Source organism: Heteronotia binoei, chromosome 1 (assembly GCF_032191835.1).
Source record: "Heteronotia binoei isolate CCM8104 ecotype False Entrance Well chromosome 1, APGP_CSIRO_Hbin_v1, whole genome shotgun sequence".
Lineage (NCBI taxonomy): Eukaryota > Metazoa > Chordata > Lepidosauria > Squamata > Gekkonidae > Heteronotia > Heteronotia binoei.
In genome coordinates, this window is record NC_083223.1 from 222,257,598 (window position 1) to 222,284,506 (window position 26,909).

The following is a 26,909-nucleotide window of genomic DNA, read 5'->3' on the forward strand; positions in this document are numbered from 1 at the left end:
TAAGGTGGGCATTAACATTTTACATTAATATGAAATCCACTCAGGCTACAGTTTCATGGAAAAGCTAACAATTTTATGTCTCAGTAAGAGATACATTTTGATAGGGATCTTCAGTTCCTTCATCAGAAAATGGCTTCACTAGTTCTTACTTGGAGAAAAGAGAGTCCATCCTCACCAAATACCTGCTGTCAAGAGGAGCCAGCTACCTGAACTTAAGAGTAAACCCTTTAAAACATGACCACAACGTTGTTGTTTCCAAGGCAGGATAATCTGCTCTGATTTCAAATCCACATAGCAGAAAACTTCCTTATCTATGGGTTGGGGGGGAGACCAGGGGTTTTTTGTTGTTGCAGGAACTCCTTTGCATATTAGGCCACATACCCCTGATGTAGCCAATCCTCCAAGAGTTTACAGGGCTCTTACTACAGGGCCTACTGCAAGCTCTTGGAGGATTGGCTACATCAGGGTGTGTGTGGCCTAATATGCAAAGGAGTTCCTGCTACAAAAAAAGCCCTGGGGGAGACAATGTGTACTGCACTGTAGACAAACCTTAGGGGTAAAGAAATACCAGAGTTCACGACCAAGAAGATCTGCTGAAGAATGAGACAGACATTAGGGTAAAAGGCTCCATAAATGAATATCTTGGTCACCTCCTTTACTATCAGCCCAACAAGCTAGTGGGATTGCTTGCTGTTTCATAAGTGCCTGGCCAGTTAACTAACACAGAAGTAGTTCACACTGGAAGGAAGGTTATCTGTACATTTTGCTCAGCCAAAGTTAAAGATGGTTGCAGCAAAGGAAGACCGCTCTGAGGAAGCGAAGTCTCTCACAAAGACCACCGGATGGCAAAAGGAAAAACAGCTAAGCTCAAGTGAACCCAAATCAAATTTATTTGCAAGTCACTACTTCATATTATGTGCAAAACACAACATTCCTGGGGCCCTAGAAGTCAGGAAATAGAGGGCTTAAGGCCATTCAATCACATTCACAACTCCTTTGGGAAAGATCAGACACAGAGTAAAACAGCTCTTCTAGCAGCTTCCATTCGTCAACACAATGCAGTACATTGTGCTTTACAAGTCCCTTTTGCTGAAGCACCATCAAGCTGTGTTGAATATTAGATATGAGTTAACATTGGTGTCTTGGGACAAAGCGTCTTTATTTTGAAATATAGTCATCTGGCTATTTATGAAGTAATGCTTGCTTAAGGCTAGTTTAACAAAACTGCCTTAGCTGTTATCTTTTTTAAACTGTTGTTACAGGAGTGTAATTAGGTTTATAGATATAATCACTAAGAAACCAAATGGCAGTACAGGTCTGCTCCCTCTCTTGGATGTGGGAAAGAAGAAAGCTGAGGATCAGCAACTCTGGGATGAGAACTGTTTCAAAAGCTCTCTAGCTGGAAATCTGACAGGGGCTAGGGCTTCCAAAGGGTATATCCTATAGTGTTTGCATGCAAATATAAACATGGTTAAAGTAGGAACAAACAGATTTGCAGAATCTGTGGAAAAGATATTCATTTATGGAGTCTCCTGTGGACAGAAGATACAGATTTGTAGTCTGTGGAAGAACTACTGGGATATATCTGTGCTTCCACCAGGATTATAGGCTACACTGACAGAAAACACAATTGAAGTAGCACTCTCTGAAATTGTACCATTTGTTTTCATATAGAGTTGGAGATGGTATAATAAAGCCATCATTTCTGCACTGCATGGACATCATCCCAGTTAAGTGTCAGATAAGTAGTTTCTGTGAGTTTTTGTAGTTAAATGTCCACCCACTAAACTTGTTTGCCCTGAGTTAATGGTGGAACAATAATACACTAACGTGTATACCACGGGAAACAACACTTCTGCTATACCACCTTCAAAATTTTTAAATGGTCTTCAACCACAAAGCCAAATAATGTATCACAATTTTTACAAATTTGGCTTCTTTGAAAAATGGAGAGCCTAAATGGGCTAAGAATGGCACTGGGCAAAAGAATGCCTCTTACCTCCCTCCACCTCCCATTTTCCCACACAAAAGCAATCCTGAGGTGAGTTATTTCTCCCAGTTTTGCTGTTCCATGTGCACAAATACTCCAAGTGGAACAAAAAGAACCAAGGGAATTATCTCTAAAATCTCTTGAAAAGTTTGGCCCACAGTCTGCAAATGAAAGGATATGGAGAAACAGGCTATGAAAAGTGGGAAGGTAAGGGCCTCTATCTTATGGGTCTCAGTAACAACTGAAATTTGGGCCTCCATTCCCTCTTCCTCATGTTCTATTTTGACAATGGATCTAGAGGCTGGGCTGTTATTCGTCCACTAATGCTTTCCCTAATCCCTTGCTCTGTGCTGAAATTTTATCTCCCCCCTCCTCACTTCCTGGTGACCTGTGGCCTTCAGGACAATACAAGTTGCAGAAACCTCTTCGTTTACAACAACTTCCTGGAAAACATCTTATCAAGCCAGCCAGCTCCAGAGCCTACTTGATAACTGCTCAAAGGAAGACTCCTTCCCCCGTATTCTCTTTCCCTCCAGATAGCAACAGTCCTATCAAACCAGCAGTAGAGATGGAAAATTAAAATGGTTTGAAGTATAATTAAAATGGTTTGACGTATAACCCAAAACAATTAAGCACAAAATACTCTTCCAGCACATTCTTATTCTGATATCACAATAATAAAGGGTAATGATTAAATAGTACTATCCAAAATGCTCTTGAAAGTGTTGTTAAGTGATACTGCATCCCTTTGGTACATTATTCACTTAATGTGCTACTGTTAACACAGACAAGAATTATTTTGTCAGGCAGCATACAAGCAATTTCTTAGGTCCCATTCTCCCTTTCCTATCTTAAAAGCAAATTTCAATATTTCTGTATTCAAAACCACATTCTGAATAAACCTCACTAGTTTGTTGAAAGTAGTAAAGCATATTAAACATGCAATATCATTAAAACTGCTCACTACACCTAGTTAGTTTTGTGCTGAAAAGAAGGTATATTTTAATACGGTGAAAGATTAAGCACAGCAATATGATACTACTAGAAATAACATGGTGTATGAAATTAATCTACTTCCCAAAACAACTAATTTTGGAGAAGGGCTGTGGTTGGGTTTTGCTCTGTTTTAAGAGTTTGATATCATGTGTAGTTAATCTTACCCACTCTGCCCCTTTTCTTATGGCACACTATGGACTGGACTAATGTTTGCAGAGGACTGCTTCAGAAAGATGTCTGATTTGATGCCCTTCTAGTTCCTTTCACCCCATGATGGAAGAAATACTTCATTAACAAAACTGTCCAAGCAACATTCAGGATTGGTCTTATTCAGTCATATCAGTGGTGTAGTCCATCTTTCTAAATATCCTGACTTCGGTACAGGCTAAAACTTGATGCTACAAAGGAAGCAAACAGCAGCAGCAACAAAGCCCAGCGCAAAGCACTGGTGCTTAACACATGAGTCAAGAATGTGCACTCTATAGATGCACTCCTCAGTTAGAGCTGGCAGAAGCCTCTTATTGAGTGTATACTCAGCAAATCACAGAATGGTTCCAAGCTCATTAAAATGAAAACCAATATCTATTCAAGGATATACAAAGGAACAACTGCAAAAGTTGGGATTAATATGAAAATATAAATTAATTTGGTCTCATAGATCTTTGCACATGCACACATGGTCACTGTCAGCAGCATCTTTCCCTCCAGTGAAAGCTCATATGGCAAAGGTTCTGCTACACACGGGCACTTCCTCTCTTTTAACAGGTGTTAAGTATCTCCGCCACTTCCCGTTGACTTGCATTCTGCTGCACTCACTTCCAATGTTTGACAGCTCAATCCTTAACTCTAAGAACCCTTCAAGGCAGTAGAAAATTCACCCATATGTAACTTTGTAAAGACATGAGAGGTAATTCTGTCACTCATCAGAGATTCACCATTTTGCAGCCAGTGTCATAGGCAAGAGTGCCAGGCTACTTCCTCTTTCTGTGAGCCTTTCTGGACTGTTTATCGTGCAGCAAACACTTATGTTTTCTCCTTTGCAGTACACACACACTACACCTCTTCCCATTTAAATCACAGTATTTTTTGCCTGGGAAAATGCAATTCTTTGTCCAAACAGAAGCACTGCAAGGAAGTGTTGTTGCTATTGCCGCAGTTTTGTATGAGCTGTTTCCCCCACTCCTACATTAGGGTAAAAAAATTAAAAGAAAAGAAAAGGTAAAGGTAGTCCCCTGTGCAAGCACCAGTCGTTTCCGACTCTGGGGTGACGTCGCATCACAACGTTTTCACAGCAGACTTTTTTACAGGGTGGTTTGCCATTGCCTTCCCCAGTCATCTACACGTCCCCTCTCCCCCAGCAAGCTAGGCACTCATTTTACCGACCTCGGAAGGATGAAAGGCTGAGACAACCCTGAGCCGGCTACCTGAACCCAGCTTCCGCAGGGATCGAACACAGGTCATGAGCAGAGAGCTCAGACTGCAGTACTGCAGCTTACCACTCTGCACCACGGGGCTCTCTTAAAATTAGGGTACCAACTTCCAATCCAAAATGGGAGTAAAATCAGCAGACCCATCCAGAGCAGTCCCTATCAAATTCTCTGATCTGTTCCAATTGACAGGCACAAGGGCATGGGATAACTCTGTGGTTGTCATTGTTTAAATAAAGAAGAGAGACAGTGTACACCCAACAAATTCAGAGGAATAAAGGCAGTAAGCTAGACTAAGACCTCTATGACAGGAAAGCAACTAAGAGAGCTTCAGTTATCACTTTGTCTTAGAAAAACTAGTAGCCTAAAGGTATAATTGACAAAAGAGTGCTTCTTCTCCCCCCTGGGGCATCTAATCAAGTTATTATTTTATTAAAGGGGAGAAAAATATCTGAAAAACAAGCTGCACAGCCTATCACACACAAGAGACTGTGGGAAAGAGAGAGAAAGAGAGAGAGAGAGAGAGAGAGAGAAAGAGAGAGAGAAAGAAAAAAAGAAAGAGAGAGAGAGAGAGAAAGAAAGAGAGAGAGAAAGAGAGAGAGAAAGAAAGAAAAAGAGAGAGAAAGAGAGAGAAAGAAAGAAAGAAAGAGAGAGTGAGAGAGAAAAAGACAGAGAGAGAAAGAAAGAGAAGAAAGAAAGAAAGAAAGAAAGAAAGAAAGAAAGAAAGAAAGAAAGAAAGAAAGAAAGAAAGAAAGAAAGAAAGAAAGAAAGAAAGAAAGAAAGAGAGAGAGAGAAAGGGAGAGAGAGAGAGAGAAAGAGAGGGAGGAAGGAAGGAAGGAAGGAAGGAAAGAGAAAGAAAGAGAGAGAAAGAAAGAAGGAAAGAGAGAGAAAGAAAGAAAGAAAGAAAGAAAGAAAGAAAGAAAGAGAGAGAGAGAAAGAAAGAGAGAGAAAGAAAGAGAGAAAGAAAGAAAGAGAGAGAGAGAAAGAGAGAAAAAGAAAGAAAGAAAGAAAGAAAGAAAGAAAGAGAAAGAGAGAGAAAGAGAAAGAGAGAGAGGAAGGAAGGAAGGAAGGAAGGAAGGAAGGAAGGAAGGAAGGAAGGAAGGAAGGAAGGAAGGAAGGAAGGAAGATTGTGGAAGCAGTCCTCAAAGGATGAAGAGTAACTGGGGGGGATGCTTCGACGGGATGGAAAAGCCCATAAAGGCAATGGCATTCTCCAAAAGTCCAAGAAAGGAGGTGAATGTCAACACAGGAAACAGACATAGCCCCTTGCAAAGGATACAGATGTCCAATGTTTACATTATGTATGAACACCTTATGACTACCACATGCAGTTTGAAACAGCCTTCCCTTCCACAAACACTTTTATCTCTGGACTACATTTATACATTCCAGCAGCGTGGCATGACCCTTTCTTTTTTGCAGACACTGTTGTAGTCATAAGTCTCAAGGCCGAACAGAAAACGTTTGACATGGAATTGCAGCTTTGCAACACTAATTGCCACTATCCTCCTGACTACTGTTTCATCTTTCTGAAGAAAAGTGACTAAAAGATAATTGTGGAAATGGGGTTGGAAACAGGAGGAGAAGGTCTCCTTGCCACTAACTTTTTGTGATACTGAAAACTGCCCAAGGACAAGGAGGAAAGTCTTTGCCCCAGTTAACCATTCCACAAAGGCACATATAAATTAACTTAATGTGTATAGTTCCCATAATGGCTCTATGATTTCTTTAGCTTTATTATTTCAATGTACTTAGTATTTTATAATCTTCTTTAATTCCCATAGCAGCCCTGGGAAGCAGAGCATTAACAATGCCACTTTACAGATGTGGAACCAAGTGACTCATCCAAGGCTACTGGTCTGGCCTTCCACATGTGGGTCTATACACAATGAAATCAGCATGTGTAGAGGGGAAAGTGGGTGCAAGCACGTTGAAACCACCTCCACGCAGTTCTCAACTTGAAGCACAGAATCTACACACACAAGCTCTCTTCCTGCGATCAGGAATCCTGATTTTTCAAACATTCTCAGCCAGAGGGGAAGAGTCTCCACATATAGATCATGTGATTAAAAGCTGGTGATTGCATGTAAGTGGGTCTAGCTTGCATCTGCATGTGTTAGTTTCAGCATGAGCAGCAGGCCACCATCTCCACAGGCACATAAAAATCCTAATAGATTTCCGGTGAGTTTAATCCATGGGAGATGGCTCTATGTGTGCCCCAAATGCAAGGGTGTGCTTCAAATCTGAGCTCAAAACCAAAACTATATATATCTCTGTACACTCTAAAGCTGGGATCTGAATCTCTAAGTCCATCATTCTGCAATGAATCACACTGGCTGATAATGCTGGAAGCAATTCAAAATTTTACATCTTACCATGGGAATAGTTCCAAGTTTGAAAGAAACTAAGAAACCACAAGAATGCTCCAAGGCTATTCTTTCTAAAGATCTGATCAAATTCTATGGAATCTACAAGCAGAATGAACTTTGACTTAAAAATAATGGAGCATGGAATACCATGAGTCAGGGTCATTGACCAATTTAATGCACTGAATAAATACATTTTAAAAGGCAAAGATGAGGGACAAGAACTTCAAATATCTGGGAGAAAAGGTTAATTTATACTATGAAGTTACTCAGAAGGACAGGATCTACAACCATGTACATGGGCAGACTCTAAAAGCCAAGGCTTTCCCAAATTATTGTAAAAGCTACACTTTATTACATGTATAATATACATCCTACTTTAATCCAAAAGCAGCAGTGCAAGATCCTGTACTTATGTAAAAATGAGCTAGGGAATATTGAGGTAGATGAGTAATTTATTTGACTTGGTTTACAATGGTTTCATAGTATCATATGAGCACTAATTACTGCAATTAACATGCTAGGTCAGGAGTATCAAATTCATTTGCCGTGAGAGCTGGATCTAACATAAATGAGACCTTTGTCAGGCCAGGCCATAAAGTATGCCAGGTAGTGGAGACATAAACTTTATAAAGGGCACAGACAAACACAATTAATTGTTTTAAAACTTAAAATAAAGCATGCTTAAAAGAACAGCACTCTTGCGATATTTTGCTTATATAACAGTCTTTAATGACTGACACCTCTTGCTCTGAATTATTACACCAAAATCCAGAGACAATGTTTGTGCTGTAGCAATCCTGAATATGCTTTTCAGGTGTGAATCTGTAAGTTGCAAACCTATGTTTGACATTCATTACAGAAATCTCATGGCCAATGCTTTGAGCCTAAGACAGTGGAAAACATGAAATGGATGGCATTGCGAGGTTTTGTACATAAATTGCTTTGTGTGCTGGTCAAGAACATGTGAAGGACTCATGACACAGAGTGAGGACTATGTGTTTGTGTTTGTTTACAAAACTACAGTCTTCCCAGAAAAATAACTGCAACTCCTATGAGGCAGTGCAAGAACAGAGACACAGCTATGTACAGTGGTCAGGATCAGCCTGCTATCTGGAAAGCATAGGTTAAAAATCCCCAGTCTACAAAGCAAATGTGCTGGGTGAACTTGGTCTGGACACACACTCTAAGAGTCATCCACCTCACTGGATTGTTGCTATTCCTCATCTAAGTAATTGACATTACTTTCCTACTGAGAAAGACTGGATCATGAAGGCATGAATACAATGAAAAGGGGGAGGCAAAACCAGTTGCATCCAGGAAAGCCCCGGCACAACAAGCTAATAATCTGTGTGTGTATGTGTGCATATGTGTGTGTAGCAAGGCAAAAAAGATCATACCTTGAATGAAACTTTGTTGGCCTTAAAGGTGCTTTATATTTCTCCCATGCAAAAGAGGGAACTGGACAACGGAATCTCTCTTTCCCTTCCTTTCCAGGGTACAAGGAGAGGGGAGAGCCTCAGTCAATAGATGGGAGCCCTGGCTCAGTAGTATGATTGAGCTGTACGATTAAGAGAACCAGGCAAAGCAAGCTCTCCCTCCCCCCATTCCTCCCCAAGGGAGGCACCTCAGCCAATGGAGAAAATAGAGGCTTTGCGCTGTAGCTCCTGTGTAATTGAGCAAGCCTGGCAAAGCAAGCTGTGGTGCAAAAGGAAGCAAGAGAGAGGGAAAAGGAAGCGGTTGCTCAGGGGCCTGATAGGAGCTCTCTGGGGGCCTGATTCGTCCCTCAGGCCACATGTTTGACACCCCTGTGCTAGGTAACTCTGGTGTATGAGAGAAGAGTTTAGGGCAGGGGTGTTGAACATGCAATTCAGGGGCCGAATTAGGCCCCCAGAGGGTTCCTGTCAGGCCCCCAAGCAATCGGGTGTCATCTGCTTCCTTCTCCCTATATCTTGCTTCCTTCTGCATCACAGCTTGCTTTGCCAGGCTTGCTCAATTGCACAGAAGCTACAGAGCAAAACCTCTTATTTTCTCCATTGGCTGAGGCTCCTTGCTTGGGGAGGAAGGGGGGAGAAGTATAGCTTTCTTTGCCAGACTCTCTCAATCGCACAGCAGAGCTACTGAGCCAAGCCTCTCTTTCTTCTATTGGCTGAGGCTCCCTCCCAATCCCCTGGGGAAGAAGGAAAGAGCCAGAGGTTCCTTTGCCCAGTTTCCTGAGAGAAATACAAAAAAAGCATCTTTAAAACTAGTGAGTGCTAACATTTTAAGCATGTTTTAAGTTTTTTAAAATATGTATTTGGGTTTGTATATATCTCTTCTACCTAATCTTAAATGGATACACACATGGACCGGCCCAACATGGTTCGGCCCAACCCAACATGGCCCCGCCCAACAAGGTCTCATTTATGTCAGATCCAGCCCTCATAACAAATGAGTTCAACATTCCTGGTTTAGGCAAAAAACATCTGGAGAGCCAACGTTCCGTACCCGAGAGGCTCAGAAGAACAGTTTACGGAAAAGAATCAAAAGGTCAGAATCCCCAACCAGACTGAAAAGAATACATACAATGCCTGAGAAAGGCAGAGTTAGACCTGCTTCTGGTCCCCTATGAATATTCTCAAAGAAGCATTGTTATTGTCTGTGTACTATCTGACACACACCTATAAATTTACAGATGTACAGGAACCAGACCACTAAAAAGCCCACCAGTGTTTAACAGCACTCACCTGGTGCCTCCAAAAAGGATGATCTTGTCCCCTATCCTACAGCAGCATTGCCTGCGGCGAGGACATGGCCCTTTCCCTTTGGGATCAATTTTCTTCCAAGTAAAAGACACTGGAGAAAACACATACAACCATGAAAGTGGCATCTCTCAAACAGTCCAAATACAGATCACATGGATGAGCTGTAGGAAGGCTTCACAGCTTCTGAAGCAGAACCAGGTAGTAAAAGATTACTTAACATAAAGAACCAAAATTATGACTTTCCAGTCTTCCACTGGCTTTTCCATTGGCTTACTTACTCTTTTTTTCTCAATCAGAACAAAAAAAGTGTGTTCCTGGGGAGGACTGCACTGAAGATGCTATAGGAACAAGCCCTTTTATTTTGTCCAGCTGGATCCCACACTGCTCTGGGTAGATATATTTTAGTGTAAGAGTTTGAAGATTTCTACCTGGCAGTATGACAGAGTGTTCAAGATTTCAAAGATCAGAATCTTTTTGGAAAAAAAAAGTTTACTTGTACTCTAGATATTTCACACAGGTTGGAGCAAGGATCTCCAACACAGAAACCTGAGGACATCTAACTGAAACCTCCTGCTAAGACAAGTACATGCTTTTCCACCAATACTACCAAATAGGAAATGAGCGCAAAACTTATATGCTGCTAACACACTGGCACAAATTGAACTCACCTCCAACAGTTAATAAAAGGTGGTGAGCAGTTTTCATACCTTCTCGAAGATGCTAAGAAGCAACAAAATTCTACATTATATTACAGCTTAAGTAATGTCTCCCCAAAATGGAGCTCTTCAACAGACCATGGATCTGACAATTCCAAGATACCAATCGATTTAGTTCTAACTTCATATCTTTGTTGCATAAGGATCCCGGAAAAAAGCAATTGCTCTGGACGGGAAATGAGAGGAAGATGACAAAACTCATAAACAGAAAAAACCCCACAGATTGTCCTTTCCAAACCATTCTGCAGAAATATGCCTAACAAGCTCTTTTGAAGAGTTAATGGAGACACATTGCCATCTATTGGTAATGACAGGAAGTGCAGAAATAATCTAAAATGGCATATCCACAGAGAATGATGCAGCACTATACTGAAATAAAGATGAATGGCTGAACTATGGGAATATAATAAAGACAGGGAAAAAACTACACTTGTTTGGAGCACACGATAGCAAACCACCCCTAGATGTTTTCTTTTATGGTTCTATCCATGCCAAAACATTCAGGGAATCTGTCATCAGTCAGCTTCAAAATACCAAATGCTGTTAGGTTTAGCAGGTTGGATCCACCAGGATGAAGGATTCCTGCTTTCTGAACATAACTTCCTCACTTCTCTCTCCCCACGGCAGCCCAAAATGCCATGCTCTGTGGGCAGGAATCCTTTCATCCACAGAAACACACACCAGTGGATTCCAACCCAATAAGTCATACTTGTTCTTACTACAATTTCAGGTGACTGGTCAGTAGAAACAGCTTCTTATGGAAAAGATAATGCTAACACAAAGGCTAACACAAACACATAGCTGAGCTAAGCTGTGCTATGGTTAAAACTGACTGACTTCACAGCATGAGTTCAACCTACAATAACTCTTTGTTGAACGACGGAAGGGGAGAAAGCAGATCATGACCTAATTCAATCTGCAGCAGGTGTGTGAGAGAATGCCAGATACACCACACTTTCAAATTCACTTCTTCCTGACTGCAGTTCAGACCCTGCAGGTCAACTGGAGCAAGGAAAAAGCTGAGGAGGAAGTAGCAGGCAGCAGCAGAAACAATGTGAAGATGATTTTTCTTGGAATACCATACTAAAGTAGTGGTAAAGCCCCTTGGAACAATGCGACTAGAAATTTTAAAATATATGAGCAGAATCCAAAAGTGCCTTAAGTTCTTATCTCATTCACCTTTTAATTCAGCCCTCTGGAGTTGTCAGGCAACCTCATGAGATGTTCTATTCCAAATCTGACTGCAGACAACTAAAGCAAAGAGTCTTGGCCAAGGGGCAGGGGGAAGGAGATTTGGGGGTTTGTTATTTTAATTTTTGTTTTCATGGAAATGTTCTAAACTAATATCGTAAGCTGTCCTGAACCACAAGGAAAGGCAGGATATAAATGTTTTAATAAATGAAGTTAATAAATAAGCTATGATTTGAATTTAGATCTCCTAGGACCCTCCAATACTTTTACTCCACTACCAGTGACCAGGGAGGGAAGTTACTGTGGTATAGTCCAATCTCAAAAACTAGGCAGTGTCAGTACTTGGATGGGAGACCTCCAAGGAAGACTCTGCGATGGCAAACCACCTCTGTTTCTCTCTTGCCTTGAAAGCCCCTTGCTGGGGTAACCAGAAGTTGGTTGTGACTTAATGATGCTTGACATGTACGCAACCAGTGGTCACTAATGGGCTGGTGCTCTTCAATACAAAAGGAGACAATGTCACAAAAATGCCTGTGTTAACTATAAAAGCATCTGGTGTGTCAACTAATCATGTGAGTTGGCCTCCAAATGATGACTCCTCAGCAGTATTTACTCATGGAATCCCTCTTTAAAATTTTGCAAACACATTCTAAATATGCCTGCTGCAGAGGTGTACCATGCAGATGAAATATAAAGAAGTTCTTAGAACAGAGATGAAAAGTAGTCAATATGTAACTGCTGCTCTGATTACAACACAGAACCTTGAAGGACACTGTAATTCCAATATAATAAGAAGGAAGCTTCAGTCCAAATACCTGGGTCAAATTTCCAGAGATCATGGAAGTGTCTGTTGAGGCGTGCATTGTAACCACCAAATATATACAACTCTCCATTGTAGCCAACTGCAGGAAACAAAAAAAAAGATATGTCAGAACATTCTAAACGTAACTCAGCTTGTTCCAGTCTCCTAATAGCACCTATTACAATTTAAAGAGTTTTGTTTTAGCCTCCTCACATTCCACCTTCATAACTAAAATTGTTCAGTTTTCTTGGATTAAGAACCATCTCAGATGAGGATGAAGGGACAGAGAGAGAGAGAGAGAGAGAGACAGAGAACACAATAATGAGGAATGGATCTGAGACTCCCCATTTCCTGAGCTTCGTTACTTCACCTGAAAAAGGATATTAGTCATGAGAGACAAGCCAGACTGAAGGCAGAAAAGTTAAGGGGGAACAGCAAGACAATTACACTTGCAAATTCCCCTGAAAACATTACTTGCTTTCTCCAATAGCACAGGCCAATATTCTTCTGAATACTTTCACCTGACCCTGCAAGCTACGGCATTCTGCCTTCTCTTTCTCAGCTCGCCCACCTCTCAGGTTCCGTAGCCTGATTGTGGCTTACATGCTGAGTGGCTCCTTCTGCCTTCAGGGAGAAGTGGAGTGGGAGGGGAGTCCAGCCAAGAGTTGGTATCTGTGTCGAACACTTTGATTCGGTTACAGTAGATCTCATTGTTGGAGTGGAATGGCCCAAAGCGGTCTGCTCTTCCCCCAAACACATACATCTTTGTCCCAATTATTGTGGCTGAATGGAAGTCCCTCCAGCGAGCTGGGGTGCCCTGAAATAAGAGACTCCTGTTAAGTCAGTCAAAAAGAACAACTAACACAAAACAGATGTGGGAGCCTACAATTCTGCTCCGTTCAAACCATGGGTTAAACCTAGGTCCTAACACTGGACTAACCTTAGTAGCAATCAGACTCCACATCATGTTGCTGGTATCCAGTTTGTGAATGTCATTTGAAAAACAGTCCGCCTGAAAGAAAGAACAATTATTGAACTGTTGAGCACTTTAGCACTTATCCATGATTCAGTTCCTAAGACCGGCAGTCACTCCAACCAGAGATTAAAAACCCTGCAAAATTATGTTCCTCAGGATTTCCTCTGGAGTGAAATGGGATGGAAAGAGGTGGCCCAGAAAGTAAATTTAGCAACTGTGGTACTGCTTATTCACATTGATGCACATGATTCAAATTCCCATACTGAATATGGAATTATAAACCACCCAGGCTTTCTATATTACCTGCCATCATAAAATGTCTCCACTTTACAGACAGGGAAAGGAAGCAATGACGTTAAAGACATGATCTGCTATAACAGGCACTGGTTCTGCTTGCCTGGCTGGAGGTAGCAAGGGCTGATTTCTTTTAAAAGTAGTGCCAAATGCAAGTAGCTCTCATTAACTTCCGTTGGAGTTCTTAAATAGTCACTTCTTAAAGTCAAGCAAGAGAAGCCTCAAGCTAAATATTCTGCGAGGAATGCACAATTAGTGGCAGCTTTCAAAGATTCAATTTTGCTGGTCTTGTTGAAATCCCTGGCACGCAGACAAGCCATACAAAGAAAATCTTTGGGCTGCTGCTATCCACCCCCCCACCCCGCTGGTGCACTGCCTCATGGAGTCTAATGCTGCAGGAAATGAGGCTGCACATCCAGTAACTCTTTCATCACATGACTCTAACGTGGGAAAAGTCAGTGAAGTTTACTAGCTACGAGTGCTGGACTTGGGTTCATGTCACGGACACACCAAACAGCTTCTGGTCACCAGCTGTTTCAACAGATTCATTTCCCCAGTTGGCATAACAACCCACTTTATAGACCAGTGTTCCCAACATGGCACCCATGGGCACCATGGCACCTGCTGACACCTTTTCTGGCACCCACCAAGTGTTTTTAGGAAGTGGGTGGGGCCAGGGACGGCTTTTGCCCAGAAAGGCTTCTGACTGACTACTGGAGATTTGGTTGGCTCTGCAGTTTTTTAAAAATGTTGCTTTGGCAGCAACTGCCATCACAGCACAGCACAGCTTACTGAAGCTAAGTTCCAGCAATCATGTTTGGCTGACTCTGCCTCCTGTGGTAGCCATTTTCTGGCAGCCATTTTATTGCAGCATCCACCATGCTGTGTCAGAATCCCAAATGTGCCTGCAGGCTCTAAAAGGTTGGGGACCCCTGTTATAGAAAATGGAAGAATGACGAAGGCTAGAAAGCATTTTGCACGCTTTACAAGTAGCAGCGGAGAGAGCTCCCCAGTGAGCGCGGAAGAAGGAACAGTCAGATGTGTGTTGGGGGTGGGGTACATGAGTAGGATAGTGGGACATAATGCAAGACTGGGGGATCTAATGGTGGGAAAGGGAAGGGACCCTTGGACACTCTGTACCCAGTTCCTGCCCCCCCTCCAATCTGGAGCTCATGCTGCCTTGGAGGAAGGGCAGGATGAAAGTCTCATTGTGTTCAATGGGACTTACTCCAAAGTGCATTCTTAGGAATATCTTTTTAACTCTGACAACATGGGCTGGGATTAGACATTCCAGCAAGCTACTTTAGGCATGCCCTCTGGCTCTTGGTTTTTACAGGGGGAGGCTTAAGCAATGTCATCAGAAGCCCCACTGGCTGTACAGAACTGTTTGCATTTCAGGGGTTTTTCAAACAGGATGTTAATCCTGGGCAAACCAACAGTATTCGCTTAAGAGGAACATTGTGGATACTTTGTGGAACCTTCACATACCTTAATAACAGAGGTATCATTTGCAGCTGATTGGACAGACTTTTTGTTACTATTATGGATTATCTACATATCCAGTCACAGCATGTGAAGTCAGGTCATGCTTATGGCAGGGCCTAACATGCTCTTTGCTCTGACCTATTCAATTACCTTGAAGGGAAAGATTTTTTTTAAACTGTTTTCATTTTCTAGAACAGTATGAACAATGACTGTAAATAACCATTCTCTTTAAAAAGCCTGGCTGAAAGCAGAAATTTCCCAAAAAAATCCTGAAATTTTATAACTTACCAGTTGCTCATATCCACCAAAGATATACATGCTCTTTCCCAAGACGCAAGCAGAATGTCCATCCCTTGCTCCTGGTACCATTCCAGACACTTTTGGTGTGGACCATTTATGGGAGCCTAAATTTTTAAAAAGGGGAGTGGGGCTGTCATTACCAAACAAAGAATTCAAAGGAGTGACAAAAGTAAACTCTTGGTGGGAGGAGGGAAATCATTCTAAATATACAACACATTCCTCACCTGATAAGGATAAAGCTACCTTACAACTTCTGATAAACCCTCCAAGGCACCCGCCACTTCTTCATAGGCAGGACCCTCTGTGCTTTCACTCTAATCCTAATTTAGAACTGAGCTCAAATACTTTGGCCACCAAATGAGAAGGGAGCACTCACTGGAGAAGATCCTGATGCTGGGAAAGACAGAAGGCAAAAGAAGAAGGGGATGGCAAAAGATGAGATGGCTGGACAGCGTTACTGATGTAACTAACACGAATTTGAGCAGACTTTGGAGGATGGTGGAAGACAGGAGGGCCTGGCGTGACTTTGTCCATGGGGTCGCAAAGAGTCAGACTCGACTGTGCGACTGAACAACAACAAACTACTAATGCAAAGGTACACTGTGATAAATGCTTGAGATTTTACAGAACTTGACACAACTGTAAGGAAATCTCTACCCTCTTTGAAAAATGTTTTTCAGGTAGGGCAGTATAAAAAAGCAGTAATAAAAGCTTACACAGGCAGGTGTCCTAGAGCGCCCCCCCCCAAAAAAAAAATCAGCCCCAAAACCACTCAGATAAGCTTTGGAGCAGCAGGAGATGCCCTAAACCACAGCTGGCAGTTGGCTTCGACATCGTTCTAAGAAGCAGTGCGATGTTACAGCCTGTGAATATCCCCTGCAGCACCAAGAGCCTCTCACAACCTGGATTCCATCCACAGCCATCAACTCAAGCTGTACTCTAACCCGCTGCAAGGTCAACATAAGCTCCAGGGAGACGATTAGCACAAAGGGAAAGGGAGATTTGCTCCTAGTGGGATGCTTGCCATACTTGGATTTCTAAAACCAGTCATGTGTTATACCAAAAGATTTCAGCCAAGAGTAACACATGAAACTAGAGACTGAAGTGGGCTGTGACATCTGATCCAGACTGTACTTACACAACTGCACAAGCCACCAAAGGACAATGCCCTGCAGAACAGCCTCGGGGCTTTGTCTAGCCTGAAGTGACTCATGCAAGAGGGCTTCCACCTTTTCCCTTGAGGGGGGGGAAGGATTATCAGTGCTTTCCAGGAATGGTAGGAAATGGCACAAGCAAATGCATGCAAAGCTGCCCAGGACAGCAAGCACTGCCTAGGCAGGCTTTCAGTCACTCTTCACTAAAAATTAGTAAGAGCAAAATGGAACTGGCTGATACCAGAATCTGCAACAGTATTCTACAGATGCCTGCAAAACTAAATATCTGTGAAAAATACATCAAATACGTATGGAAAAGTATACACTAAATGAATGAGACAAAAAACCTAGAAAGAGAGCCCAAGCACTGAAAGGCTCTTCAGTTTTTGCAGGTATGGGCAGTCTACAGTTTCTTTTACCCTTTTCCTTGTTGTGGCTAATTTACAGAAAATTTTCTCAAAAATCACTCTCCTTATTAAAGAACCGTAGTACCCACGCAATAAAATGATAAAAGTGTGCAAGTATCTCTCTCACAAAGGCACATACACAGGACCTTCCCATATTTTGACATTGCATGTATGTTGGACTGGCTCCTGAAGTACTATCAAACATGCATCTTCACTGTGTCAACATTTTGACAAACTACTTTCCCCAAGTTACACTGACATACACATGCATCTGTGTCTTCAAAAAGTAGTATCAGAAGAGATGTCCTACCTGTGCTGACCAAAAGACTTCAAAACAATCACCTCTTCTATTTCTTTTATATTTTTAGAAAGCATCTTATTATGGTTAGGATTTTGTTTGCATAAGGCTCCTAGCTCCACTCTTGGCTTCCATGGTGCAGGTTCTCTCACGGGGCCCTTGTTGCTCTTCTTAATCTATGTTTCCTGCAAGGCCCTTCTTGCCCTGCAATCTCTATGTAAAGCTATTCTGCCTGCATGTTCCCATCTTGTTTCCCCTCCATTTCCTTTAATGCTCCACATTCTCTTCCTGCTACTGTGAGTAGTTTTGTCTGTTCTTATTCCACCCTTCCTACAAGGAACTCAGGTCTGCATACATTATTTTACCCTTCTACCAGTTCATCCTAACAAACACTCTGAGGAATAAAGTTAGAGTCCAGCCTTTCTAGCTAGAATCCAACCTTTCTAAATTTACATGCAAGGACACAAAAGCTCATACCTTGAATAAAACGTTGTTGGTCTTGAAGGTGCCACTGGACTCTAACTTTATTCTATTGCTTCAGACCAACACAGCTGCCCACCTGAAATGCTCTGTGAGGTAGGTTAGGCTAAGAAAGACTAAGTGAAGATCAGCATCATTGGCTGAGTGGGGATCTGAACTTGGGTCTCCCAGATCCAAATCAAGCCCCCTATACCACTGAGGAATTCCTATGACTGTTGAACATTTTAGGAAACCATATAATTCACAATGCTGTAATTAAGGGTTTCACGCCTATTTAACTGCAAATATAAACTCTGTCCACATTCATTCAGAAACATGAGATGGAGACTCGCAAGGGAAGGAACCTTGGGACAGTGGCTCAGTGGTAGAGCATCTGCTTGGTAAGAAGGTCCCAGGTTCAATCCCCAGCATCTCCAAAAAAGGGTCCAGGCAAAAAGGTGTGAAAAACGTCAGCTTGAGACCCTGGAGAGCCGCTGCCACTCTGAGTAGACAATACTGACTTTGATGGACCAAGGGTCTGATTCAGTATAAGGCAGCTTCATATGTTCATATATGAACCAACACTTACTGACGTCAAAGGCATATAATACATTGCACGCTCCCTCGGTATCATTGCGGCCTCCCCAGATGTAGATGGTATCATCAATGAGCACGGCAGAGTGTCCATATCTCATGTAGGGCACTTCCCTCACATGGTCCCTGCTGTTGGTCCACACTGGAGGCAGCTTAGTCCAGCGTAGAGAGACTACAGGAAAAAGCCGACAGGACCATTAGTGGATTGGCTTGCCCCCATACATCAGGTTGCCACATATACAGATCAACAAAGAAACTACAAACACTTCACCTCCCCTGATTAACAAGCCATAGAAGAAATCCAATCTTTTACAGAGAGCCGTTATCAGCATGCAAGAAGTGAGCAATCAAACAGCTTCATGTTTGTTGACAATAAAAGTGAATAAGGACAATGGAAAGGAACTAAGCAATATCAATAGATCACTGAGCAAAAGATGAAAATGTTTACCAGGACCTATTTGTTATTAGCAGACAGGGGTTTTCTATCATGTTGATGTGAGAACAGAAGGAAACTCCTTCCCCTTGCTCTGTGCTCCAAAAGAATGGAGTTCTATTTACATAAATGAGCACAATTCTGAGTATATTAAGGAGGTATATCTTGTTTAATTTAACCGTTAAGCAACATTAAGCTCACAGTTAAGCATTTTAAAAAAGGCAACAGGTACTACAAAGGCGGAATAAAACATGCAACAGTGCACAATGAAAGAAGAGTCAAGACATTTGTCTTTCATTCATCATTTAGATAGCAGTTTTCAACATACCAAAAAAATTACAATTCTACCATTTATTTTCACAACAATGCTATAAAGATCAACTGGGTTGAGGGAACGGTTACCATCATCAAGTGAGTTTCACTGTTCACCCAGTCTGGGGCCGATTCCGCAGTAGCCTTTGCTCCGGTTTCACGGCTTTATTTCCCCTGGGGCAGATGTTGGTTTCTGCATGTTCTGACCCGCATTGGCTGTTTGACCCACCTCTAAAGCGGGGTTGCCCTGCGCCAAGGAGATCCTCATTTTATGAGAAGTTTATTTTTGTTCCGGGCTCGGGGCTCTAGATTTCTGTGAGGAACTCATACGAACTCGCTATCAAACTTCCACAGCAGCAGAACACACCCACAGAAATTCTATGCCCATGATTCTGCCCTGTTATTTCGTCATAGATTTCCCAACTTGCCTACCTCTACGAATTTTTTTTTATTAAGAAATGCATTTTTTGTTATAACATAACTACTTTTTATACGATTACCCTTCTTGTTCCTGCATCCAATGAACACATTGTTATGTGCTTCCGCCCGCCCCCACTCTTTTATTTTTTTCCACGTGAATTCGCTCAGGTTTAATTGTTTGGTAAAGTGTCTTTCACCCCTCAAAAGAAACCATCTGCATAAAAAGTGGCAGCCATGGTACTGTTTTGCGGCTGTGTGCTGTAGATGGCGTGCTTAAAATTGAATATGTGTTGTGTATATTGTGCTATTTTCTCCATGCACTTGTGCACTCATCGAAACGGCGCTGGAGGTGGAGCTCCGCACGTCATGGTCCCGGCGAGCGGGATGCCGGGGGTGGGGGTTGATGGTGCTTGCCTAAGCATCATAAGATACAAGCATCGCCCCACCTTCACATTTGAGAATCCATTCACATTCACAGTCACAAACCAATCCCCTCCCCTCAAAAAAAAAATCACATCGTTATAACGTAACCACACATATGTAAAAAAAAGGGGGGCAGGCAAAAGGAGGAAGGGAGGAGGGAGCAGGAAATTGCTCCAATTGTGAGGGAACTACAGGAGCAAAATCAATGTGAAAACAGAACACACGCAGCAGATTGGGTACTGAATCCCGGAAAAATCCTCTAATGTGGAATCGGGAAATCAGACCCGCATGGAACAGCCCCGCAGCAATAGGGAGGCAAACGCCAAGTGCGGAATCAGCCTGGGTCTCCAATGTCTGAATACAATAGTTTATCCCAATCTACTTTCACCCTTCCAACCACCTTGAAGATTCTACTCGTCTGCTTCTCCAATCCTGCCTTAATTTGGATGAAATCTATAAACCCACCTGTCTTTAAGGGTTAAAGCCACCTGTTTTGTAGAAGAAGCCCAGTAGGCATTCAATTGCATATTATGCAACACCCCTGATGTTACCAGTGTTTCACAAAGGGCTTTTTTTGTAGGAAAAAACTCAGCTGGAACTCTTTTGCATATTAGGCCACACACCCTGATGCCAAGCCAGCTGGAATGCCATTCCTGTGTATTCCTGCTAAAAAAAAAAAGCCCTGCTCTAAACTAAATAAATCTTGTTTCAGATAACTTACATTTTCAGACTCTTGCCTAGAAATAAGATGGGTATTAATTTACTTGGACGGAATAGTTTTGGGGAAAATAAACTGTGAGTGTGAAAGTCCTTTACACTGAATGTGAAAGATGCCACGGTTTCATGGCAGTTTTTGCTTGTGTTAACCTGGTAATATTACTATCTAGCTATGCTAGATTCCAGTCAAGTAGCACCCTAGAAAACAACAAGATTTCTGGGAGGGATAAATTTTTGAGAGTCAAAGCTCCCTTAGTCAGATATAAAAATGTGTATCTGATGAAGGGAGTATATACCTCAGAAATCTTGTTGATCTGTAAGGTGCTACTTAATTTGAATCTATCTGTCCTACTACAGATCAATATGGCTACCCTATGAAACTATCTAGCTATGAAATATGTAGTAGAGCTGTAGCAAATGTAGCCTCTATTAAGAAACTAGATGAAACCTGGCTATCGTCTCCCTCTTTTGAGTGATACAAGTCACAGCTGAGCTTAATCTGAATGTGAGGAGTGTGTTTACTTATAAGATCATTCCCTCTTTCTATAATAAACCCTTATTTGGATAATTTGTCCTGTTCTGATTACTTCCACATAGAGGAATATAACAAAGATTGAAATGTTGGGAAAAACAGGTAGAAAGCATCAAATTATGCATAGAAATACAAATAGTCTGTAATAAAGCAACTAGTAAAATATATTGTATATTGCATGAAAGCAAATAAATGATTACAAAACATTATGAAGAAAATGAGAATGTAATTCTAACTAGAATTAGAACACAATAAAAGATTACTGCTAAGAGCTTGCCAGGATTAACTAAGCATCTAGATCAAACAATCATCTTACCTGCATTAAACACATGAACATCGATCTGTCGCAGAGTCTCATAGTCTTCACCAGAACAGTAGCCACCAAAAGAGTAGACTTTGTGTCCGACAGCCACAGCAGCGTGGTTTACTCTCCGAGGCCCACCTTCTAAGTGCACTGTCCACCGTAACATTCCCTTTTGTGAGTGCTTAGTCCCTCCAAGCTGGGGGTGGAGGCTCTAGGGTCTCATGCCCACAGGGCTACCAACCAACCATGTTGGTTTGTAGCCACAGAGCTCTACAACAGACAAATAATACAAGGGTTTAAAATGTGTCTTATTAGGTCAAATGCCAAAGGAATCTGGGTCTTGTATATAACACTTTGCCCCACTGAAGATTTTAATAGCTCTTTTAAACTTTACATTATACCGCTCATTTATTTTACTACATTTGGGAGACAGGAACCAGGCTTGTTAAGTTATAAAAGCTTAATATGTAATAAAAAATATATATAACATGGAACCATTGCAAAAAATGTGAGTTTCCCTATGCCTTAAGATCACGTTTGGCAGCTCACGAGAGCAGGATTTCTCCTTCTATTAATGGTTTCAAAGAATACACAGTAACTGAAAGCAGAAATTAAGTGGTATTACCACAAACACCTATTACATTTATTTGCTTGAACAGAAGGCGTCCCCCCTCTGGCCTTCTCAGATTGAAATAAAGTTCTAAAAAGCATAAAGCTATTGCCAAAGAAAGTCAGTCCCATGTGGAGCCCTTCTCTGTTAATGCTCCTCAGGACATCAAGGGCTGTCACTGGTGAAGAAGACACAATGACATCAGTAAAGTTACATGAAGTAAATTATACTACATTCTGCGGAAAGGGAGGAGAACTCAACATGGGGCTGCCATTTTTAGCTGCAATCCCATGATTCCAATAATATGCATATCTTTCAACATTTTACCAGAAAGATATAGAGCCGCACTTATATAATCTCTGCTTTAATAACTGTAAGCGTATTTGTTCTCTCAGTTAAAGATATGCTAGAAGAAAATAATTGCATTAACAAAAAATTCTCTAGAATTCAAAATATTTCTCAGCAGCTGAAATGTATGAAATGACAGGCTGTAAACTACATAGTCCCTTAGTGTTCAGGGAGCATGCCACTATATGCTTACCCACTGGAATCAAGATCCGATCCTCTCCTTCAACAGTTTCATTGCTAAAAACCAAGGGTTTTTGTGCTGCATGCAGTAAAGAACAATTCTAGCAACACACACTAATAATACTTTAGACAGTATCTCCAAAAGGCAGAAGGGGGTAGTAATTTACAAAGGACAGTGACTTGAAAACTGGGACTGTTCAAGGGTAGTAAGCAGAGCTGGAACACCATATGTAATGAATTACAGTGACATTATTACAAGCACAGGCAAAGAAAGTATAACCACAAAAGAAACACAAAATGTAAGTGTTAAGACTACTAGCAGTATCGTTAATGTGTGTTGCCAGGGAGATAGGTGTTCCCTGTACACATTAGTATGAGTGGACCACATTCCAGTGTAGCCCAATTCCCATTTAAATAGTTGTAACATAAGGAAGAAATCTCTCTTTTAGTAGTTATGCTAAAATAGCTGCTAGCTTGGGTTCTACACCTAAGTGAAGAAAATGCTTCAAATCTGAGCAGGGACCCACGAATGCTATGAAATGGCAAAGCTGTTCTACCAGCAGCTTGAAAGGTATACTAGACATCTAATACAATGAAATCAGAAAGTTTACTGAAACTGAGAACATTTAGGCAACCACAGCAGCATTCAACAATACCTCACACTAGAATGTGTCTTGTGTATTAAGTGCCATCAAGTTGCTGCTCCCCACTTATGGCAACTCCATGAAATAACGACCTCCACAATGCCCTAATATTTACAGCCTTGCTCAGGCCTTTCAAACTGTGGCTCCTTTATTGAGTCAATCCATCTCATACCAATTCTTCCTCTTTTCCTGCTACCTTCAGTTTTTCTTAGCAATACTATCTTTTCCACTGAGCCTTGTCTTCTCATAATGTAAACAAAGTACAATTGCCTTGATTTAGTTATTTTAGCTTTTAGGGAGAGTTCAGGCTTGATTTGATCTAGAACCCTCTTATTTTGTCTTTTTGGCAAAGGATCAGAATACTCCTGGTGAGTATATATAAGTACACAGTACGTACAAACACACACACAGTGCAACAAGAGAAGCAAAAAGTCAAAGAGGTACAGCAAAAGAGTAAAGCAGGGGCTTACAGCTAACCATTTGAGCCAATTCAACAACCTGTACAAGGCAGGGCTTCAGGAGTCTGAGCTAGTCAGTACTCCAAAAGGTAGTTGAAAAAGTGTTGGAAATATGTATCTGTTCTGTATGTCCTTTGCAATGTTTTAAAGTTCCAGTCATTATAGGGTTAACACTGTGCCTGATTCCCTATTGTCTGCATGACCTAGGAAAAAGATACTGACTGCTGTCAATCAAGATCTAGAAGCGGGAAAACTGTTTTGTTTGTTTGGTCAGTTAGTCAGGTGACTTCCTTTGTTCCGGTAGAGAGGTCAAGAAGAAGGAGGAAGTAGCCTCCATTAAGCACATGATCTTCTAGTGTGAGGATGTAGCTCTATAGTGTTTGTTATTTTCACCTCCCAGTACCCTTTCCCTGTAGTAATAAATATGTTTTTGCTTTTTCATGTTAAATGCCTCTCAATGATTATTTGATCCAGTGATCCATTGCACTGTTTGAAATAAAGAAATAGAATTGATAGCAAATCAGATGGTTCTTGGTTTTGTCATCAAGCTGGTAGCTTATAGCATGGACTGTTTTTTGAACTCTAAATGATTTTTTTTTAAATCTGGACCACCTTTGAGAGCATTTAGAAAGCAATAAGCAAAAAGCTGGTATGCTGTGCAGACAAGCCTCAATTTTAAAACGATGCCTTTTTTTCTCTTGCCATTACTGAGAGCGTTCCGACTTAAATGAGCTTTGAATTCAGATTGTCTCGATCTGGAAACGCTGCTACTTTTGTCTAAAAGCCTCAAATGTGCTAGAAAGAGAATTTTTGGAGCTTTTTAACCCTTTTTCTGTGGATTACGTCAGAGACCTTGGAAGAGCCTTGCTGCAACCACGCGCGCACATTCAGCTGCCTTTTCTCTCCAGTGAGGAAGGAAGAATCTTTAACCCTGTCCTGCCTGATTGCTGTGAAAAATGTTGAACCCAGAGAGAGGAGCTACTGGATCTTCTGTTTCCATGTCTTCAGGAACAGCCACTGCAAATCTTGGTTTTGGTACCATGAGTACCCTACCAGTGATAGGATTGAGTACCCTGAAGTTAATAATTTCTCATTCTGGCTCTCGTTCCTCACACAAAGACTTGAGATTTATGGAGCTGAAAGAGTTTTGTCTGAAAATCCCCCTGAGAATGATCAAGAAAAATCAAATTTTAAATGGCTAGATGGTTTTGCAAAAACTCTCATTTTAGAGTCTATTGAGGCATATGAAATTTCTGAATTGCACACTCTTAAAACTGCAAAAGAAATGCTTGAATGCCTTAAAGATAAATATAACAAAACTCCCATAAGTACTATTCATGAGTTAAAGGGCAAAATATTTGGTTTTCAAGTGCAAGAAAGGGAGAATGTGACTAAATGTCTGAAGGAATTTATGTGCATGCAATCCAGACTACAGGAGCTTGGTGAGGCAATTGCAGAAAGAGACAATCTCAACTATATTGAAAGCTCTACCCAGTACTTACAAGCCATTTAAGATGATTTTGAGACTGCAAAACAATTTGAGTCTGGAAGGCCTATTAAATGCTATCGAGGAGGAAGCAGCTTCCAGATCTGGGGACAAAGTCACTGAACAAAGGAGTAGCAATTTTAAAGCATATGTTTCAAATGAGGAAACACGGGAGCCATCTCGTGGCCATAGAAATAATAGCAGCCAGAAATTTTTAAACCAGAAATTTTCCAAGCCACATGGCCCAGGTGGGAACAAAGAAAAGAACAGAGAAAGTACCATGCATGTTAATAATGTTAATTTTATTGGTGAAAGAGGAAGATTTTTGATTGATAGTGGATCTTCTATGCATATTTGTCGATATAAGGGCATGTTTTCAGAGTTGGATGAAAGTTAGAGACCTGAAATGATAGGTGCCAACCAGAAACCCTTACAAGTTTGTGGTGTGGGTGAGATCAAAATGAAATTGCTTATCACTGATGGAGATTTAATGCCAGTAAGACTGAAAATGTAGTTTATGCACCTGAATCAATTGAGAATTTACTTTCAAGCCAAGTGCTTATAAGAAATGATTATGCTGTATATCTTGATGAAGGAGATGATGATGAAATTATTCAGAAGAATTCTGAAATTAGTTTTAAATTGGATGAAAGAAATGGAGCTCATTATATTATGGACTTAAGTGAAAGACCAGATGCTGTTGATGTTGTGGAAAAGACTGTTTGCCAGACTGAAGACAGAAAGTGTGACCATAGGAGATGTGTTTATGCTTGGCATGTAAAGTTAGCACACAGAAGCATGCAGAGTGTTGAGAAGTTGCTAAAGGATTGTGGACTTGATGTTGTGCATTGTGATAAATCCAAGGAAAGATGTGATGTTTGTCTGAGAGCAAAAGGAACTGCACCTTGCTTCAGTGGAAAAAGCAGTGTGCATAGTGAAAGGTTTTGGGAGACAATATTCAGTGATGTTGTTGGGCCTATAAAAGCTTCGATTGGGAGAAATAAATTTGTCTCAGTTTTCACAGAAGGAAAGACAAAATATAGCACTGTCTATATGCTCAAATCAAAAGATGAGACTCTTGATAAATTTAAAAGAATATGTTGCCATGGTTAAAAACAGATTTGGGCATGCACCTCAAAGCTTGCTGACAGATGGAGGTGGTGAATATTGCAATAATGAGTTTAAGAAATTTCTGAAAGCAGAAGGGATTGAACACAAAGTGACTGTCCCATACACTTCGCAGCAAAATGGGAGTGCAGAAAGACTTAATCGTGTGTTACAGGAAATGACTAGAGCAATGCTGATGCATTCTGGATTACCTAAAAGCCTGTGGGCTGAAGCTGTAAATACAGCAGTGTATCTCCACAATAGAATACCTTCAAAAGTAACTGGAATTACTCCATTCCAGGCTTGGTTTGGCAAGAAGCCAGGACTTAAGCATATTAAAACTTTTGGAGCAAAAGTTTATGCATATGTTCCTAGAGAAAATAGAGGGAAGCTTGATGCAAGGACTGAGATTGGATTCATAGTAGGATATCCCTCAGTGGGAAAAGGCTACAGAGTCTATGATCCAAAGCTGAATAAGACCAAACAATGTAATGTTGTGTTTGTGGATGACAGTAATTTGCCTAGAGCACCCTGTGTACCTGAATCTGATCCTGAGGTTACTGATGATGCTTCTGAAGATTGGTATAGTTGGTTACCTGTAGTGACCACCGGTGAAGCAGCAGGTCTACCTTCTGAAGACTCTACTGAACCAGAAGGGGAAACGGGGACCGCACTGAAGGAAGCGACAGAACCTCCACTCATTTTAAGACGATCAGAAAGGTGCACAAAAGGGCAA

General features: G+C 41.3%; 1 protein-coding gene across 1 annotated transcript in view; it reads right to left on the bottom strand.

Annotated features, from left to right (window-relative positions):
- KLHDC3 (kelch domain containing 3) overlaps positions 1 to 26,909 on the bottom strand; it is a 66,668-nt gene that overhangs the window by 12,892 nt on the left and 26,867 nt on the right. Inside the window, exons 2-8 of the mRNA XM_060248091.1 lie at positions 21,353 to 21,610; positions 18,195 to 18,371; positions 15,276 to 15,391; positions 13,173 to 13,244; positions 12,836 to 13,049; positions 12,246 to 12,332; positions 9,506 to 9,614 (exon numbers count right to left, since the gene is read on the bottom strand). Coding sequence (XP_060104074.1) covers positions 9,506 to 9,614; positions 12,246 to 12,332; positions 12,836 to 13,049; positions 13,173 to 13,244; positions 15,276 to 15,391; positions 18,195 to 18,371; positions 21,353 to 21,506 — 929 coding nt within the window. The 5' untranslated portion in view covers positions 21,507 to 21,610. The remainder of the gene's footprint in view (positions 1 to 9,505; positions 9,615 to 12,245; positions 12,333 to 12,835; positions 13,050 to 13,172; positions 13,245 to 15,275; positions 15,392 to 18,194; positions 18,372 to 21,352; positions 21,611 to 26,909) is intronic.